At 43.9% G+C, this 18,846-nt stretch overlaps 1 protein-coding gene across 1 annotated transcript in view; it reads right to left on the bottom strand.

The window, feature by feature from the left end:
* The window catches only part of LOC127581280 (integrin alpha-E-like), a 345,660-nt gene that overhangs the window by 236,613 nt on the left and 90,201 nt on the right, over positions 1–18,846 (bottom strand). Inside the window, exons 7-8 of the mRNA XM_052035523.1 lie at positions 15,970–16,085; positions 8,301–8,455 (exon numbers count right to left, since the gene is read on the bottom strand). Coding sequence (XP_051891483.1) covers positions 8,301–8,455; positions 15,970–16,085 — 271 coding nt within the window. The remainder of the gene's footprint in view (positions 1–8,300; positions 8,456–15,969; positions 16,086–18,846) is intronic.

The following is an 18,846-nucleotide window of genomic DNA, read 5'->3' on the forward strand; positions in this document are numbered from 1 at the left end:
GGGCCGAATGGCCTGTTTTCTGTGCCGTAGTGTTCTATGGTTCATACAGCACAGAAAGGGGCCCTTCAGCCCACCTCATTCATGCTGACCACGATCAAGTTCAAGTTCAAGCTACTTTATTGTCATTCACCCATATGCTATAAAACCACATAGAGGAATGAAATGTTTCCCTCAGACTCACACAACAGAGAACATGCATAAAACAGAAGACATACAATAAACACAGACAAAAAAATTGTGCAAGTACAAATAATGCAAACAACAGTATATACAGAATACAATTTAGTGCAGAGTTAGTGCAAAACCGAGTTAGACAAAGAAAATACAGAACTCAGTGTGTTACACTAATTGTATAAACATGTTCAGCAACAGCTAAAGTTCTTATATACCGTTGTGCAAACCAGAGCTTTTGACTCGGCATTTGTCTGAAACTGTCTCCAGGGTATTCAGGAGCCTGACAGCCTGGGGGTAAAAACTGTTGCACAGTCTAGTAGTTCTGGCCTGGATGCTCCGATACCGCTTGCCAGATGGTAGTGGGACAAATAGGTCGTGGGAGGGATGAGAAGGGTTATCCATGACTCTGCAGACCTTGCGTGTGCATCGTGTGTTGTAGATATCCAGGATGGAGGGAAGAGGTGCTCCAATAATCTTTCCAGCTGTACTCGCAATTCTCTGCAAAGACTTACAGTCAGAGATGTTACAATTACCGCACCAGGCAGCGATGCAGCTGGTCAGGACACTCTCAGTGGGACCCCTGTAGAATGTGGTGAGGGTGGGGGAGGGCAGGTTTGCTCTCTTCAGCCACCATAAAACGTGGAGACGCTGCTGTGCCTTCTTGGCGAGAGAGGAGATGTTGGTTGACCAGGACAGGTCGTCTGCTATATGTATTCCCAAGAACTTATAACAGCTAATTGTCTGTACAATGGTGCCATTGATGCACAGGGGTGAGTGGTCAGCCTGGGCCTTTCTAACATCCACAATTATCTCCTTTGTTTCATCCACGTTCAAGGAGAGATTGTTGACTCAGCACCAATCCACCAGCCTCGCTACCTCCTCTCTGTAAGCCCCACCACTGTTGTATCATCAGCAAATTTGATGACATGGTTGGAGCTTGAGTTGGAAGAACAGTCATTGGTCAGCAGCGTGAACAGTAATAGACTGAGCACGCAGCCCTGGGGGGCTCCAGTGTTGAGCCTGGTGATATTTGAGACGGTATTTCCAATGTGAACTGACTGTGGCCTTTCAGAGAGGAAGTCCAGAATCCAATTACAGGTGGAGGTGCTAAGGCCCAGTAGGTGCAGCTTCCTTATGAGGTTCTGTGGGATGATAGTGTTAAAGGCAGAGCTGAAGTCTATGAAGATCATCCTAACATAAGTGTCCTTTTGATCTAGGTGAGACAAGGCCAGGTGGAGGGCAAAGGACACTGCATCTTCGGTTAACCAAATGGGGCGGTATGCAAACTGAAGGGGGTCTAGTGAGGGAGGGAGAATGGATTTGATGCGTTGCAGGACTAACCTCTCAAAGCACTTTGTGATGATTGGTGTCAGTGCCATGGGGCAGTAGTCATTTAGACAGGTTACAGGCGTCTTTTTAGGCATTGGTATGATGGTGGTAGATTTAAAACATACGGGGACAACTGCTTGGCTCAAAGAGATGTTAAAGATGTCGGTGAATACATCTGCCAGCTGGTCTGTGCAGTCCCTGAGCACACGGCTAGGTATGTTATCAGGTCCTGCTGATTTCCGAGGGTCAACCCTGCAAAATATCTTCCTCACACTAGCTGAGGACAGACAAAGTACCTGGTCATTGAGCAGTGTAGGTGTCTTGCTTGCAGGTTCATTGTTAAGTGCATCAAACTGAGCATAAAAGTTGTTTAGCGCATCAGGGAGAGGTCATCATTGTCACAAGTGCAAGGTGGGGACTTGTAGTCCATGATAACCTGGATGCCCTGCCACAGACGTCTTGTGTTCTTGGTATCAGAGAAGTAGCCCTGGATCTTCTGGGCATAACTCCTCTTTGCTTCCCTGATGCCGCGGGACAGGTTGGCCCTCGCTGTCCTGAGGGCTGCCACATCACCTGACCTGAAGGCAGCATCTCAGGTTTTCAACAGTTCATGGCTTCTGGCTAGCGTGTGTGGTGATGGTTTTGATAACAGTGACATTGTCAATGCACTTGTTGATGTAGCCAGTCACCACAGCTGCATACTCCTCCAAATTGATGGTATGGTCATAGGTGGCTGCTACTCTAAACATACTCCAGTCTGTATTTTCAAAGCAGTCCTGTAAGGCTGACATCTATCTATGCTAATCCAATGGACCTGTATTAGGTCCATAATTCTCTCTGCCTTTCCTATCCAAGTACCTTTCCAAATGCCTCTTAAATATTGTAACTGCATCTGCTCTACCACCTCCCCTGGCAGCTTGTTCTAGATAGCTACCACCCCAGGAGTGAAAAACTTGCCTCTCAGATCTCTTTTAAATTTCTCGGCTCTCATCTTAATACTGTGCCCTCTACTTCCAGACACCCCTGCCCTGGGAAAAAGAATCTAACTGTCCTGTGCCCTTCATAATTTTATGAATCTCTATGAGGTCACCTCTCAGCTTCCTATGCTTCACTGGAATGCAGAGCCTGAAAAGATGGTGTATATGGGGACTCTCACAATATTAAAGAAGTATCTGGGTGAGCACTTCAAGTCAAGGCATAGAAGGCTATGGATCAAGTGCCGGTCCACAGTGACCTACATGAGGCGATGCCTCAAGAAGGCCACATCTATCATCAAAGAACCCCTCCATCCAGGCCATGCCATCTTCTTGCAGCTACCATCGGGCAAGAGGTACAGAAGCCTGAAGTCCCTCACCACCATGTTCAAGAAGAGCTACTTCCCTTCAACCATTCGGTTCTTGAACCAACCAACACAACCCTAATGAGACAGTATAGTAACACTATGACTACTTTGATCACTTTGCACTAAAACTGACTTTTTTTTGTTCTAATTGTATTCTTCCGTGTAAAAATTGTGTATAATTTATGTTTAATTTATGATTTTCTTGTGAATGTTGCTTCTCTGATGCTATGCGCCTGTGATACTGCTGCGAGTAAGTTTTTCATTGCAGCTGTGCACACATGGACATGTGCATTTGACAATAAATGACTTTGACTTTGATAAATGTGATTAGTATAGCTGAGTGCTTGATGGTCAGCACGGATCTGGTGGGCCATTTGATCTGTTTCTATGCTGTGTGAATGTATGCCTCTGAGCATTGAGGGTGCACCTTCTTCAGAAGGACTGCAATGGTCAAAGAGATGACTCATGACACCTTCTCAGAGAGATTAGTGATAGGCAACCTTGCCAGCCTTGCCAACAAAGCCTAGATTGTAAAAGTGAATTTAAAAATCAGTCCAGAGAGTTGTCTGGGGTGAGTATTGAATATATTTATGGCTGATATAACAACATATTCTAAGACAAGGATTATGGAGACCTGGCAAGAAAAGTGGAACCAAGATCAAAGCATGATCTTACTGAATGGCAGAGTAACCTTGATATGTCATGTGGCCTACAGCTATTCCTATTTGTTATGGCTTTTCAAGGCCACAGACAGTGCTGAAAAGTGGGAGGAATAAGTAGTTCATATTTGGCCAGCATGAACAAGATCGGGTGACTGACTTCCTCCTGCACTGTGAAGTTTTCAAGTCTACAAGTAAACAGAGGTTTCTCTGGAGCGTCAAGGACCTGGCAGAAGTATATAAAACTATGAGAGGCATAGAGGGTAGGTAGTCAGAGACTTTTTCCCAGGCTGGAAAGAGAGCATAGATTTAAGATGAGAGGGGGAACATTTTAAGGAGATTTGTGGGGCAAGTTATTTTACACAAAGAGTGGTAGGTGCCTGAAACATGTCCCCAAGGAAGGTGGTTGAGGCAGATACAGCAATACTTAAGAGGCATTTAAACAAACACATGATCAGGCAGAAAAGACAGGGATTCGGACCATGTGCAGGCAGACAGGATTAATTTAGGTTGGCATCATGGTCGGCTCAGACATGGTGGGCCGAAGAGTCAGCTCCTGTGCGGTAGTGTTCAATGTTGCATGAAATATTTCAATTGTCTCCCAACATTTGCCATGCTTTGTCAACATTAGAGGGTAGCCTGTAAGTTTGCCAGTCGGGCCAGGGAGCTCTCCACTATGCAACAGCCCCAGCTAGGAAATCTGTACTTGCTAATGGGAGTAAGACTCTGTCCTGTGTTGTATATAGGACATATAACATAGATGTAGATGTATGTTCTACATGCAACACAGAAGCGAGTCTTACATTCTGGATGTTACTGTTGTATAGCACAGGAAAAGGCCTTTCAGCCCACAATGTTTGCACCAAACACGACGTCAAATTATGCTAAATCTCATCTGCCTGTACATGATCCTTACCCCTCCATTCCCCGCATAGTCATGTGTCTATCTAACACCCTCTTAAATGCCACTATCTGCTTCCACCACTACCCCTGGCAGTTCGTTCCAGGCAACAACCACTCTCTGTGTAAAAAAATTTGCCTTGCTCAGCACCTTTAAACTTTCCCCCTCTCACCTTAAATCTATGCCTCGTATTTGACATTTCCATCCTGCGAAAATGACTCTGGCTATCTGGCTATTTCGCCTCTACCCTTTTCATTCCAGGTGAAGGTTCTCGGCCTCTCATCATTTTATAAACTTCAATCAGGTCTACCCTCAGCCTCTGCCACTCCAGATAAAACAATCCAAGTTTGTCTAACCTCTCCTTATAGCTAATCCTTCCTGTAATGGGGTGACCAGAATTGCACATAATATTCCAAAAGCAGCCTAACCAAAGTTTTATGCAGCTGCAATGTGACTTTCTGACTCTTAATGTCCTGACCAATGAAGGCAAGCATGCCATATGCCTTCTTTGCCCCCTATTCTACTAGTGTGGCCACTTTCAGTGACCTATGCACTTGGACCCCAAGATCCCTCTGTGCATCAATGCTGTTAAGGGTCCTGCCATTAACTGTGTACTTCCCCTTACATTAGACCTCCCAAAGTGCAACACCTCACACTTGCTCGGATTAAACTCCATCTGCCATTTCTCCACCCAGACGTGTAACTGATCTATATTCTTCTGTATCTTCTGACAGCTACCTACACCATCACAACTCTATCAATCTTTGGGGACACAAGAGAATGCAGATGCTAGAATCTGAAGCAACACACAGAAAGCTGGAGGAACTCAGGTTAGGCAGCATCTACGGAGGGAAAGGGGCAGTCAAAATATTGGGTCAAGACTCTTCATCTGGACTGAAAGACAGAGGGGAGATAACTAGTGTAAAAGGGTAGAGGTAAGGAATGGAGCAAGACCTGGCAGGTGATAGGTGGATCCAGATGAGGAGAGGTGATAGGCAGATGGGGGAGGGGACAGTGGGATTTGCACCAAAAGCTGGGAGGTGATTTCCCTCTCCCTCCCCGGGCACTCTCTCCTGTAACCACAAGAGGTGTAACACCTGTCCCTCCACCTCCTCCCTCACTACCATCCAGGGTCCTAAAAAGCCTTTCCAGGTGAGGCAAGCTTTTATAAGCATTTCCTCCAGAGTTATTTACTGCATCTGGTGCTCCTCTATATCGGTGAGACCGGACGTAGGCTGGGTGCCTGTTTCGCTGAGCACCTGCGCACCATCTGCCATGGCTGTCTGGATCTCCCAGTTGTCAGCCATTTTAATTCTCCTCCACATTCCCACACCAACATGTCTGTCTTTGGCCTCCTCTACTGCCAAGATGAGGCTAAACACAAACTAGAAGAACAGCATCTTATATTCTGCCTGGGTAGTCTGCAACCTGGCAGAATGAACATTGAATTCTCCAGCTTCCAGTAAACTGCTCCTTCTGCCCCTTTTCTCTCTCCTCCTGATTTAGCTAGCCCCCATCACCCTGTCTCATTTCCCTCCCCTACCCTCTCCAACTACCTATCATCCACACACACCTCCCATTGGTTCCCTCACCCAGTATTCCCGTCTTCCCTCCCCACCTCCTTCCCTCCCTTGATTCCATGCTTCACCTTCCTCTCTTATCATAGAATATAGAACACAGAACAGTACAGCACAGGTATAGGCCCTTTAGCCCATGATGTTGTGCCAAACTAATTAAACTAGTAATTAATGAACTAATCCCTTCAGCCTACACAATGTCCATATCCCTCCATTCTCTGCACATTCATGTGGCTATTTAAGAGCATCTTAAATGCCTCTGTCATATTTGCCTCCACCACCACCTCTAGCAGCATATTCCAGGCGTCTACTACTCCCTGTGTAAAAAGCTTGCCCCACACATTACTTTGAACTTTACCCCCTCTCATCTTAAATGCATGCCCTCTAGGATCAGACACTTCAACCCTGGGAAAAAGATACTGGCTGTTGGTAAATTGGTAAATTGCTTTATTATTGTCACATGGGCCGAGGTACAAAAGAGTGCAAAACTTGTCTTGCATACTGTTCATACAGATCAATTCATTACAATAGTGCATCGAGGTAATGCAAGGTAAAACAATAACACACTGCAGAATAAAATATTACAGTTACAGAGAAGGTTCAGTGCAGGTAGACAGTATGGTGTAAGATCATAATGAGGCAGATTGCGAGATTAAGAGTCCATCTTAAAGTACTAGGGAACCATTCAAGAGTCTTATAACAGTGGAATAGAAGCTGTTCTTGAGCCTGGTGGTACGTGCTTTCAGGCTTTTGTATTTTCTGGCCAATGGGAGGGGGGACAGGAGAGAATGTCCAGGGTGGGTGGGGTCTTTGATTATGCTGGCTGCTTTACCGAGGCAGCGAGAAGTAGTCCATAGAGGGGAGGCTAGTTTCTGCGATGTGCTGAGCTGTGTCCACAACTCTCTTAAGTTTCTTGTGGTTACGGGCAGAGCAGTTGCCATACCAAGCTGTGATGCATCTGCATAGGATACTCATTATGGCGCATCAATTAAAATTGGTGAGGGTCAAAGGGGACATGCCAAATTTCTTTAGCCTCCTGAAGAAGAAGAGACACTGGTGAGCTTTCTTGGTCAGGGCATCAATGTGATTGGACCAGGACAGGCTATTGGTGATGTATTGGTATTGGTTTATTATTGTCACTTGTACCGAGGTACAGTGAAAAACTTGTCTTGCATATCGATCATACAGGTCAATTCATTACACAGTGCAGTTACATTGGGTTAGTACAGAGTGTTCACTCTTAGGAACTTGAAGCTCTTAACCTTCTCGACCTCAGCACCGTTGATGTAAACAGGAGCATGTGCAGACCCTCCCCATTCCTGAAATCAATGACCAGCTCTTTTGTTTTGCTGACATTGAGGGAAAGGTTGTTGTCATGTCACTAGGCTCTCTATCTTCTTCCAATACTCCAACTCATCGTTATTTGAGATACAGCCCGCTATGGTGGTATCATCTGCAAGCTTGTAGATGGAGTTAGAATAAAATCTGGCCATGCAGTCATAAGTGTACAGGGAGTAGAGTAGGGGGCTGAAGATGCAGCCTTGTGGGGCACCAGTATGGAGGATAATCGTGGCGGAGGTGTTGCTGCCTATCCAGTTGCAAAGGGAGGTGTTGAGTCCCAGGTCTAGGAACTTGGAGATGAGCTTGCTTGGAATTATAGCATTTAAATTGAAGAGGCATAGATAGAGTCTACTCTATCTATGCCTCTCATAGTCTTACAAACTTCTATCTTCAGGTCTCCCCTCAACCTCCGCCACTCCAGAGAAAACAATTCAAGTCTATCCAACCTCTTCTTCCAGCTCATGCCCTCTAATCCAGGCAGCATCCTGATAAACCTCTTCTGCACCCTCTCCAAACCCTCCACATCCTTCTTATAATGGGGCGACCAGAATTGAATGCAGTACTCCAGATGTTGCCTAACCAGTTTTATAAAACTGCAACATAACTTCTTGACACTTGAACTCAATACCTTTACTAATAAAGGCAAGCATGTCGTACGCTTTCTTTACCACCCTATCAACCTGTGCAGCCACTTTCATGGAGCTATGGCCTTGGAACATAAGATCCCTCTGCACATCAACGCTTTTAAGGATTTTGCCATTAACTGAGTCCCGTCCCTTCACATTTGATCCTCCAAAGTGTAACACCTCACATTTGGCTGCATTAAATCCCATCTGCCATTTCTCCACCCATATCTGCAACTGATCTATATCCTGCTGTATCCTTTGGTAACCTTCTACACGATCGACAACATGGACACAGGTGCATTTACAGAGGGAGTGTAAGAAAGTAATGACTGCGGAATATTTAATACTTACAGAACATGCTGTATTGCAGAAGCTGTCTTTGTGACTTTACCCAACTGAGACATATTTCTCACAATTGAGAAAATTCCTGAACTCAATTCTTGACTGTCCTTCAGATCAAATATAGTTTTAATTTCTTCACCATACTGAACCAATGCAAATTCACACTGTTAATAGAAAGAAAATATTAATTTCAATGACTACTCAAAATCACAAACTGAAAAATATGACATTTGAAAATTATTATTCCACTCCAACTTGTAGATATAAAGCATCCTTAAAGAAAGCACTTCAGAGGAGCTCTATCACACAAAATATTACACCAGGTTGGATGACCCAAATATTGGTCAGAGAGAGAATTTGACAAGTGCCAGAAAGGAAGGCAGAGAGATAGAGGGATGCTAAGAGGTTAGGATAGGAATTTTGCAGCTTAATATTTTGCCAGGTGAAGGTATTCAGCTTAATGGTGGAAAAACAAAATTCATTAAAGATAAAAGGGAAGAACTGGAGGTACAAAGATATCTCAAAATTGTTGGGCTGGGGCAAAGAAAAGAGGGATCTGAAAACAAGGAGAATTTAAAAGCAAGCCATGCAGGCAAAAAGTATAATAGACAGGTTAGAGTGTTACAAATATAACAATATATATTAACAGCTTAAATAATGGTATGGAAAGCCACATATTCACATTGATAGGCAACATCACAAGTAATGTATGTGAAAGCATAAAATTACAAAGAAATATTAATAAATTAAATGACTGGACAAATTTGTGGCAAATGGATTTCAATGTATATGTGAGATCAACAGATAGATGATTATAGACAGTGAAAAGCAAGAAAGACTTGGAGGTCCACATGTACAGATTTAAAAGAAATAAAGTACATTTTGATAGCATCTTTTACAAACCTTTCAGGATGTTCAAAAGCACTTTACACCTGTTGCAGTACTTTACAAGAATAGTCACCATTACAATGCAGGAAATGAGGCAGCCAAATTGAAAACAACAAGCTTCCACAAATAGTACTTTGATAATGGCCTGATAAATCGTTGTTCGTTATATTAGATAGGGGATCAATATAAATATTAAATCAGTAAAATATCCTGGAGAGGTGCAGTAAATAAGTAAACACCCCAATGATATACTGGCCTTTGAATATAAGGAACTAGAATACAGTGGGGGAAGAAGCTATGCTGCAGCCAAACAAAATGATGCTCAGACTACACCTTGAATACCATGAGCAGCTCTCGATGCCATCTCTTACAAAGAATATATTGGCATTGGTGGAAGTGCAGCATAGATTTATCAGGATAACACTGGACCAAGTGTTGAAAGAAGTTTGATAAATTATATTTGTATTCCCTGGAATATAGGTCATTTCATTGTTTTTCCCTGTATTGAGGAGAAATGAGAGTGTATATTGAGATGGAGAGTCAATATCTAGATGGCACAGTCTGAAAATTAGAGATAGGCCATTCAGGACTAAAGCAAGGGAACAGTTTAACAATCTGAAGGTGGTAGAAATTTGGAAATTTTATTTGCAAATATTAATTGCCTCTGGGTCAATTATTCATTCTAAACCTGAGATTGACAATTTTTTGTTGATTAAAGATAGCTAAGGATACGAGAGATTTGGGAAAAAGTTGACCCATGATACCACCATGTGCAAGACAGGGTCCTGTTTCTGTGCTCCCATATTTAATTGGAACATAGGTCAGTGAGCAATGGAAATGGGTGAAATTAACTATTTTAAACTTAGGCCATGGGTTGATTGGTCTCAATCTTACAGAAAGTGGAAAGGAAAAAACTGGTCTAATACATTTGAATGTGAAGATCTGAGGAGTATGGTTTTCACACAGAGGGTGGTGAATATCTGGCATGAGCCAAATCAAGGCAGATATAACTATAACATTTAAAAAGTGGTTGGTCAAGTACTTGGATAGGAAAGGAACAGACAGATTTGTGCCTAATGTGGGCAGATGGGATTAGCATCATGGTCGTCATGGATGAGGTGAGCCAAATTGGCTCATTTCTGTGCTGTAGGATTCTATGATTCCAGATATTCAGATCTGGAGGTATTAAAGCTGTGGTGAGGATTTAAATGACTGATGTGTGAAGACAGTTCCAAGTCAGGCAATGTGGAAACAAATGTTCTGAGTGATGGTGCAAATAGGCTATCCAAAGTATGTCATAGAGTCATACAGCACAGAAAAAGGCCCTTGAGCACACCATGTCCCTGTTGATGATCAAGGGTCCATTTGTACTAATCCAATTTATCACCTCTTGCTCAGTAGCCTTCTATGCTTGGTAATTCAAGTGCTCATCTGGATACTTCTTAAATGCTTAGAGAGGACCCCCTCAGACTTGTCTCAAGATCAAATATGAAATCATGATGTCTCAACCTGAAACATCGATTATCCCTTTGCTTCCTCAGATGCCGCTTGACCTGCTGAGTTCTTCCAGCAGTGTTGGTTTTGCTCCAGATTTCAGCATCTGCAGTGCCTTGTGACTCAATTTTATACTCCAGGACTTCTGCATGTAACCATGCATTGGGAGAAAAACTGCACAAGAAACAATCTCTGGTCATCCTGGTAGTTCTTAGTGTAGCTGCTTCAAGTCATGGAGCTGATTCGGGAAAGATTTCCTCTTAAATGTTAGGTGAGTAATGGGAATTGGTGCCACATTTCTTTTGCAAATGGGTCACCATGAACATCCGCGGCAAGGATATTGATGGTTGGAGTTATCCAGCAATAAAGTCCTACGTTAGAGCCTGATAATCTTAGAAACATTTGCAGAAGAATCAAGTTGCCTCTTCAGAGATTGAATCAAAGAAAATTTAGGATACAAGAGGCCATTCGGCCTATCATTTCTGTGTTGGTGGAAAAAAGTTACCTGGCCTAATCCCACCTTCTAGCACTAGGTCTCTAGCTTGTTGGTCATAGTTTTTCAAGTCCACACTATGTACTTTTTAGTGTGCTGAGGGTTGCTGCCTCTCTATACCTTTCAGACATTGAGTTTCAGACTCCTAGTATCCTCTGGAAATCTGAAATAAAAGAAAAACCTCGAAACAATAGACCAGTAAGCCTAACATCTGTGGTAGGTAAGTTACCAGAGGGCATTCTGAGGGACAAAATATACAAGCATTTGGAAAGACGGGATGATTAGGGATAGTCAGCACAGTTTTGGGCATGGGAGATCATGTCTCAGGAATTTGACTGAGTTTTTTGAAGAAGTAACCAAGGTCGATGAGGGCAGGGTGAAAGACATGGCGTATATAGACTTCAGTGAAGACCTTTGATAAGGTTCTGTATGGTAGGCTGCTATGGAAAGTTAGATCACAGGGGATCCAGAGCTAGCTAGTTTGATACAGAATTGACTTGATGGAAGGAAGCAGATGGTGATGGTGGAAGGTTGTTTTTTGGACTGGAGGCTCGTGACTAGTGGTGTTCCCAAAGCTTGGTGCTAGGCCCATCGCTATTTGTCATCTATATCAATGACTTGGATGAGAATGTACAAGACGTGGTTGGTAAATTTGCAGATGACACTAAAGTAGGTGGTTTCATTGATAGTGAAGATGGTTATCATAATTTACAAAGAAGGCTTGATCAAGTGGGTAAGTGGGCCAAAGAATGGCAAATATAGTTTAATAAGTGCAGAAAGACAAATGAGTGTAGGGCTAATTCGACAGTATGGAGGAGTTGCTCTTTCACCTCTTTGTTTCCTACTATCCCAGAACCAAAGCACTCTTCACATGTGAAGCAGTGATTCATGTGTACTTTTCCCAGTTTAGCATATTGCATTTGGTGCTCATAATGTGGTCTCCTCTACACCACTCCATATCAAATGAGTGTGAATAGAAGGGCTTTAAGGAGTATTGAAGAACAGAGGGACCTTGGAGTACAAGTACATGGTTCCCTGAAAGTGGTGTCATAGGGAGAGAGGGTGGTGAAGAAGGCTTTTGGCACACTGGCCTTCATCAGTCAGGGTATTGAGTATAAAAGTTGGGATGTTATGTTGCAGCTGTACAAGATGTTGGTGAAGCCATATTTGGAATATTGTGTTCAGTTTTGGTCATCCTGCCATAGGAAAGATTCCATTAAGGTGGAAAGAGTGCGGAGGAGATTTATGAGGAAGTCGCTGGGATATGAGGGACTGAGGGAGAGAGGTTGAGCAGGTTGGGACTTTTTTCTCTGGAGCAAAGGAGGATGAAGGGTGATCTTATAGAGGTGTATAAAATTATGAAGGGCATAGATAGGGTGAATGGGCCCGGTCTTTTTTCCCAGGGTTGGGGAATCAAGAACTAGGTGGCATAGGTTTAAGATGAGAAGGGGGAGATTTAATAGGACAACATTTAATACGGTTTAATAAGATTTAATAGGAACCTGAGGGGCAACATTTTCACCAGAGGGTGGTCAGTATCTGGAATGAGATGCCAGAGGAAGTGGTTAGGACAAGTACATTAACAAAATTTAAAAGGCAATTGGACAGGTACATGGATAGGAACAGTTTAGAGCGATATGGGCCAAACATGGGCAAATAGTACTAGCTTTGATGGGAATCTTGGACCAGTTGGGCCGAAGAGCATGTTTCCATGCTGTCTGGCTCCATGGCTCTCAGAAAGGGTATCTCAGAACACAAGTAGCATCAGTGGAGAGACAAAAAAATCATGTTAATGTAACAGATTGATGAATGGGGGTGTTCTGTAAAGGAGGTCACCCAATTTACATTTGGCTTCTTTGATGCAGCGGAGACCATATTGTGAGCATCAAATGCAATATGCTAAATTGTAAAAAGTACACATGAATCACTGCTTCACATATGAAGAGTGCTTAGGGTCTGCGATAGTGGGAAACAAAGAGGTAAAAGAGCAACTCCTCCAGTTGCTTGGGCAGATACCACAAGAAGAGTACTCATAGAGTCATACAGACAGAAACAGTCCCTTCAGCCCAATTTGTCCATGCCGACCAATTTGCTGACTTGAGCTAGTCCCATTTGCCCGCATGTGGCCCAAGTCCCTCTAAACCTTTCTATCCATGTAGCTGTCTAAATATCTTCTAAATCTTGCAATTGTACCTGCCTTTGCCACTTCCTCTGGCAGCTCATTCCATATGCCCCCACCCACTTGTGTGAAACATTTGCCCCCCAGATGTGGTGAAAAAAGGCATTTGGCACGCTGGCCTTCATCAGTCAAGGCATTAAGTATAGGAGTTGGGACACTATGTTGCAGTTGCATAAGTGAGGCCGAACTTGGAGCACTGTGTTCAGTTTTGGTCACCCTGTTATAGGAAAGATGTGACTGAACTGAAAAGAGTGAAGATTTAAGATGATGTTGCCAGGACTAGAGGGCCTGAGTTATTGGGAGAGGTTGGCCAGGCTAGGTTTTTATTCCTTGGAACGTAGGAGAATGAGGGGCGACTTTATTGAAATGTTTAATATTATGAGAGGCATAGATAAGGTGGATGGTAAGAGTCTTCTCCCCAGGATAAGGGAGTCCACTTCTAGGGGCCATAGGTTTAGGGTTAGAGCTGTATTGTTCGATGATTCTATATGACTCTATCCCTTTTAAATTTTTCCCCTTTTACCATAAACCTATGCCCTCTTGTTTTTGACTCCCTACTGTGCAAAAAAGACTGCAACCATTCACCTTATCTATGTCTCTCATGAGTTTATAAACCCCCATAAGGTCACCCCTCAGTCTCTTAAGCTCCAGGGAAAAAAGTTCCAGCCTATCCAATCTCTCCTTGTAATTCAAGCCCTCCAGTCCCTGTAACATCCTCGTGAATCTTTTCTGCCATGCATTCCAACTGAATGACATCTTATACCCAGGTAACCAGAACTGCATACAGTATTCCAAGTGCAGTCTCACTAATGTCCTGTACATCTATGAATGATGTCCCAACTCTTTTACTCAATGCCCTGACCAATGAAGGCAAGTGTGCCAAAAACTTTATCCAACACTCTGTCTACCTGTGACTCCACCTTCAGGGAACTATGTACCCGTACTCCTGAGTCCCTCTGTTCTACAACACTTTTCAAGGCCCTATCATTTACTGTGTAACTCCTGACCTGGTTTAATTTCCCCAAGTGCAACATCTCTCACTTGCCCCAATTAAATTCTATTTGCCATTCTCTGGCCCACTTCCCACATTGATCTATATCTCCTTGTAAATTTAGATAACCTTCTTTACTGTCCATGACACCAATTTTGATATCGTCTGCAAATTTACTAACCTTATTAACAACATTGTCATCCAAATCTTTAATAGAGATAACAAATAACAACGGACTTAGCACCAATCCCTGTGGCACACCACTTGGTTACAGGCCTCCAATCTGAAAAACAACCGTCTAATACCACCCTCTGCTTCCTTCTACCCAAGGCAAATTTGTATCCAGTGGGCTAGTTTACCTTGCATTCCATGTGTTCCAACCTCCTTCAAAACCAGGCTACCAGGCAGGATCTTGACAAAAGCCTTGCAAAAGTCCATATAGAGAACGTCTAGTGCCCTGACCTCATCAATCCTCTTGGTCACATCTTCAATCAAATTTGTGAATCCCATTTTCCCATACACAAAGCCATGCTGACTATCCACAATCAGTCCTTGTTTCTCTAAATGCTGCTAGATCCTGCCCCTCAGAATCCCCTCCAGTAAATTTCCCAACACTGATTTTAGTCCCACTGGCCTGTAGTTCCCTGGCTTGTCCTTGCAGCCTTTCTTTAATAAAGGCTCAACATTAGCCACCATCCAGTCTTTTGGTACTTTGCCATGGCTGAGAAAAATACAAAAATTTCTGCCAGGGCCTCTGCTATTTCTTCCTGACTTCCCACAAGGTCCGAGGATACATTTGGTCAGGCCCTGGAGACTTGTCCACCCCAATACACTTTAAGACCACTAGCACCTCCTCTTTTGTAATGTGGGTATGTTCTAAGACATCACTATTCATATCTGTTAACTCCATAGTTTCCATGATCTTCTCCACAGTAAATACAGACGAGAAATATTAATATAAGATCTCACCCATCCCTTGTGGCTCCACACAGAGATGACCACATTGAACCTTAAAGGGACCTCTTCTCTCCCTAGCTACCCTTCTGCTGGTAGTGTGTGTTGGTAGAAATGGAAAAGTGGACCAAGAAGTCATGGAAAGAATGTTTCCTATGGAATGCTGAGAGGGAAGATGATTTGCCTGGTGGCAGCGTCATGACAAAGGTAATGGGAATTATATTTAATCCACCAGGCTCAGCATCCAATATTCTGTCACCTTAAATTCCATAACCCACTTCTGCTCTGACATCTGTCTTCAGCCTCTTACACTGTTATGACTAACCCCAATGTAAGCTCAAGGTACACCATCCCATCTTCCATTAGGCATGTTAGAGCCCTCAGGATTGAACAACGAAGTCAACAATTTCAGATAACCAGCCTTTCCATATTGTATCAACTCTGGCTAGTTCTGATGAAACATGATCAACATGTAACATTAACTCAGTATTTTCCTCTCCACAGATGCTGCTTGACCAACTGAGCACTTCCACCTTTTCTGTTTTTATTTATGGCTTATCAGTTTATTGTGTCATCCTCCTATTTGCTTTGTTTATTGTAAATAGTTGACATTTTCTATTTTGAATTTCATCTGTGCATTGGCCCAAGTTTTACACTTTTGGTCATTTCCATTAATTACCTCAATGCATCTTTTCCAAATATTTCTTGTTATGTTTATAATAAAGTCTTTTGCTATTTGAAAATCATTTGGTTCAATGCTTCCCGATCCATCCAGAACAATCGCAATCTCTGTGCCTGTAGAAACAAAATCTTTATAAGTACCAATGAATTAAGCACACATCACATTAGCTCAGTTCTTAATTAGCTCAGCTCAGGATTTAAACTAGTTTGGCAGGGGGATGGAAACCAGAGTGATAGGTCAGAGCTTGGTTCATTTAGTGTACAAGTAGATGCAGAGTGCAGAAAGACTATGAGGAAGGATAGGCAGTTGAAAGGGCAAAATTGAAGTCAGTTGGATGGGCTGAAGTGCATCTGCTTTAATGCGAGAAGTATCAGGAACAAGGCTGATAAACTTACAGCGTGGATAAGTACATGGAACGATGACGTGGTGGCCATTACAGAGACTTGGCTGTCGCAAGGGCAGGAATAGCTGCTGGATATTCTGGGGCTTAGATGTCTCAAAAGGGACAGGGACGTAGGTAAAAAAGGTGGGGGAGCGGCTTTGCTGATCAGGGACAGTGGCACAACTGTAGAAAGGGAGGATGTCCTGGAGGAATCGTCCACTGAGTCAGTGTGGGTGGAGGTCAGAAACAGGAAGGGAGCGATCACTCTATTGGGAGTATTCTACAGAACCCCCAATAGCTGCAGAGACGCTGAGGAGCAGATCGGGAGGCAGATTTTGGAGAGGTACAAAAATAACAGGGTTGTTGTCAGGGGTGATTTCAACTTCCCTAATATTGATTGGCACCTCCTTAGTGTAAAGGGGATCGATGGGGCGGAGTTTGTTCGGTACGTACAGGAAGAATTCCTGACACAGTATGTGGACAGGCCGACTAGAGGAGAGGCCATACTGGACCTGGTACTAGGCAATGAGCCTGATCAGGTTTCAGATTTCTTAGTGGGAGAGCATTTTGGAGATAGTGACCATAACTCCTTGACCTTTACCATAGCCTTGGAGAGGGATAGGAGCAGACGATATGGGAAAGTATTTAACCGTGGGAGGGGAAATTATGATGCCTTCAGACTTTGGGACAGATAAGTTTTTCTTCTTTCTTTTTATAGGGTTTTATTATAAGGTTTAGTTTTATAAGGTTCTTTTTTAAAAGTTTTTATATGAGTTTTAATCGGGAATAGTGGGGACTGGACTGCGCAGATGCGTGACAGCAGCAGGTAAGGCGCGGGTAGTAAAAAAGCGGGTAGAAAAAAAATGGAGGTTTCGTGGGTTTCGCTTTGGTAGACGTAGGGACTTCGGGACAAATAGGTTTTTCTTTTTTTATATAGTGTTTTTATTATAAGGTTTTGTTTTATAAGGTTCTTTTTTATAAGTTTTTATATAAGTTTTAATCGGGAATAGTGGGGACTGGACTGCGCAGGCGCGTGACGTCAGCAGGTAAGGCGCGGGCAGTTTTAAAAAGCAAACCGCCATATCCAGCGGGCAGCGTCGGAGTGGGCAGCAGAGTGAGAGGTAGCAGAGAGTTTTGGGCTTTGGCTCAAGCGGCTTCGGCGTAAAGGGGCGAGGAAAGGTAGGTGATTTGAGTTAAGGAAGGGGTATGAGTGCAGTTTCCTGTAATCGGTGTCAGATGTGGGAGTCCCCGGAGTCTCCCTGCCTCCAGGAAGGCTACATCAGCACCAGGTGTGTCGAGCTGCAGCTCCTTAGGGACCGTGTTAGGGAACTGGAGATGCAGCTCGATGGCCTTCGTCTGGTCAGGGAGAATGAGGAGGTGATAGAAAGGAGTTATAGGCAGGTGGTCACACCGGGACCACGGGAGTCAGGCAAGTGGGTCACAGTCAGGAGGGGGAAGGGGAAGAGTCAGGTACCAGAGAGTACCCCTGTGGCTGTACCCCTTGACAATAAGTATTCCTGCTTGGGTACTATTGGGGGAGACAGCCTACCTTGGGGAAGCAACAGTGGAAGTGCCTCTGGCACGGAGACTGGCCCTGTGGCTCAGAAGGGTAGGGAAGGAGAGAGGAGGGCACTAGAGTGATGGGGGACTCTATAGTTAGGTGGGCAGACAAGCGATTCTGTGGATGCAGGAAAGAAACTCGGAAGGTAGTTTGCCTCCCAGGTGCCAGAGTCCGGGATGTTTCAGATCGCGTCCAAGATATCCTGAAGGGGGAGGGAGAACAGCCAGAGGTCGTGGTACATATTGGTACCAACAATATAGGCGGGGAAAGGAATGAGGTCCTGAAAAAAGACTATAGACAATTAGGAAGGAAGTTGAGAAGCAGGACCTCAAAGGTAGTAATTTCCGGATTACTACCTGTGCTAAGTGACAGTGGGTATAGGAACAGAATGAGGAGGAGGTTAAATGCGTGGCTGAGGGATTGGAGTAAGGAGCAGATTTCTAGATCATTGGGACCTCTTTTGGGGCAGGTATGACCTGTTCAAAGAGGACAGGTTGCACTTGAATCCCAGGGGGACCAATATCCTGGCGGGGAGGTTTGCTAAGGCTACTGGGAAGAGTTTAAACTAGAATTGTTGGGGTGGGATCTGAACTGGAGAGACTGGGAACAAGGTGTTTGGCTCTCAAATAGAGAAAGCTAGTAGTAGGTACGATAGGCAGGTGGTAGAGAAGGGACGTGCTCAAAATGTGTCTATTTTAACGCAAGGAGTATTGTGAACAAGGTGGATGAGCTTAGAGCTTGGATCAATACTTGGAGCTATGATGTGGTGGCCATTACAGAGACTTGGATGGCTGAGGGACTGGAATGGTTGCTTCAAGTGCTGGGTTTTAGATGTTTCAGAAAGGACAGGGAGGGAGGCAAAAGAGGTGGGGGAGTGGCACTGCTGATCAGAGATAGTGTCACGGCTGCGGAAAAGGTGGACGTCGTGAAG

The sequence above is a fragment of the Pristis pectinata genome, chromosome 21 (genome assembly GCF_009764475.1).
Source record: "Pristis pectinata isolate sPriPec2 chromosome 21, sPriPec2.1.pri, whole genome shotgun sequence".
NCBI lineage: Eukaryota > Metazoa > Chordata > Chondrichthyes > Rhinopristiformes > Pristidae > Pristis > Pristis pectinata.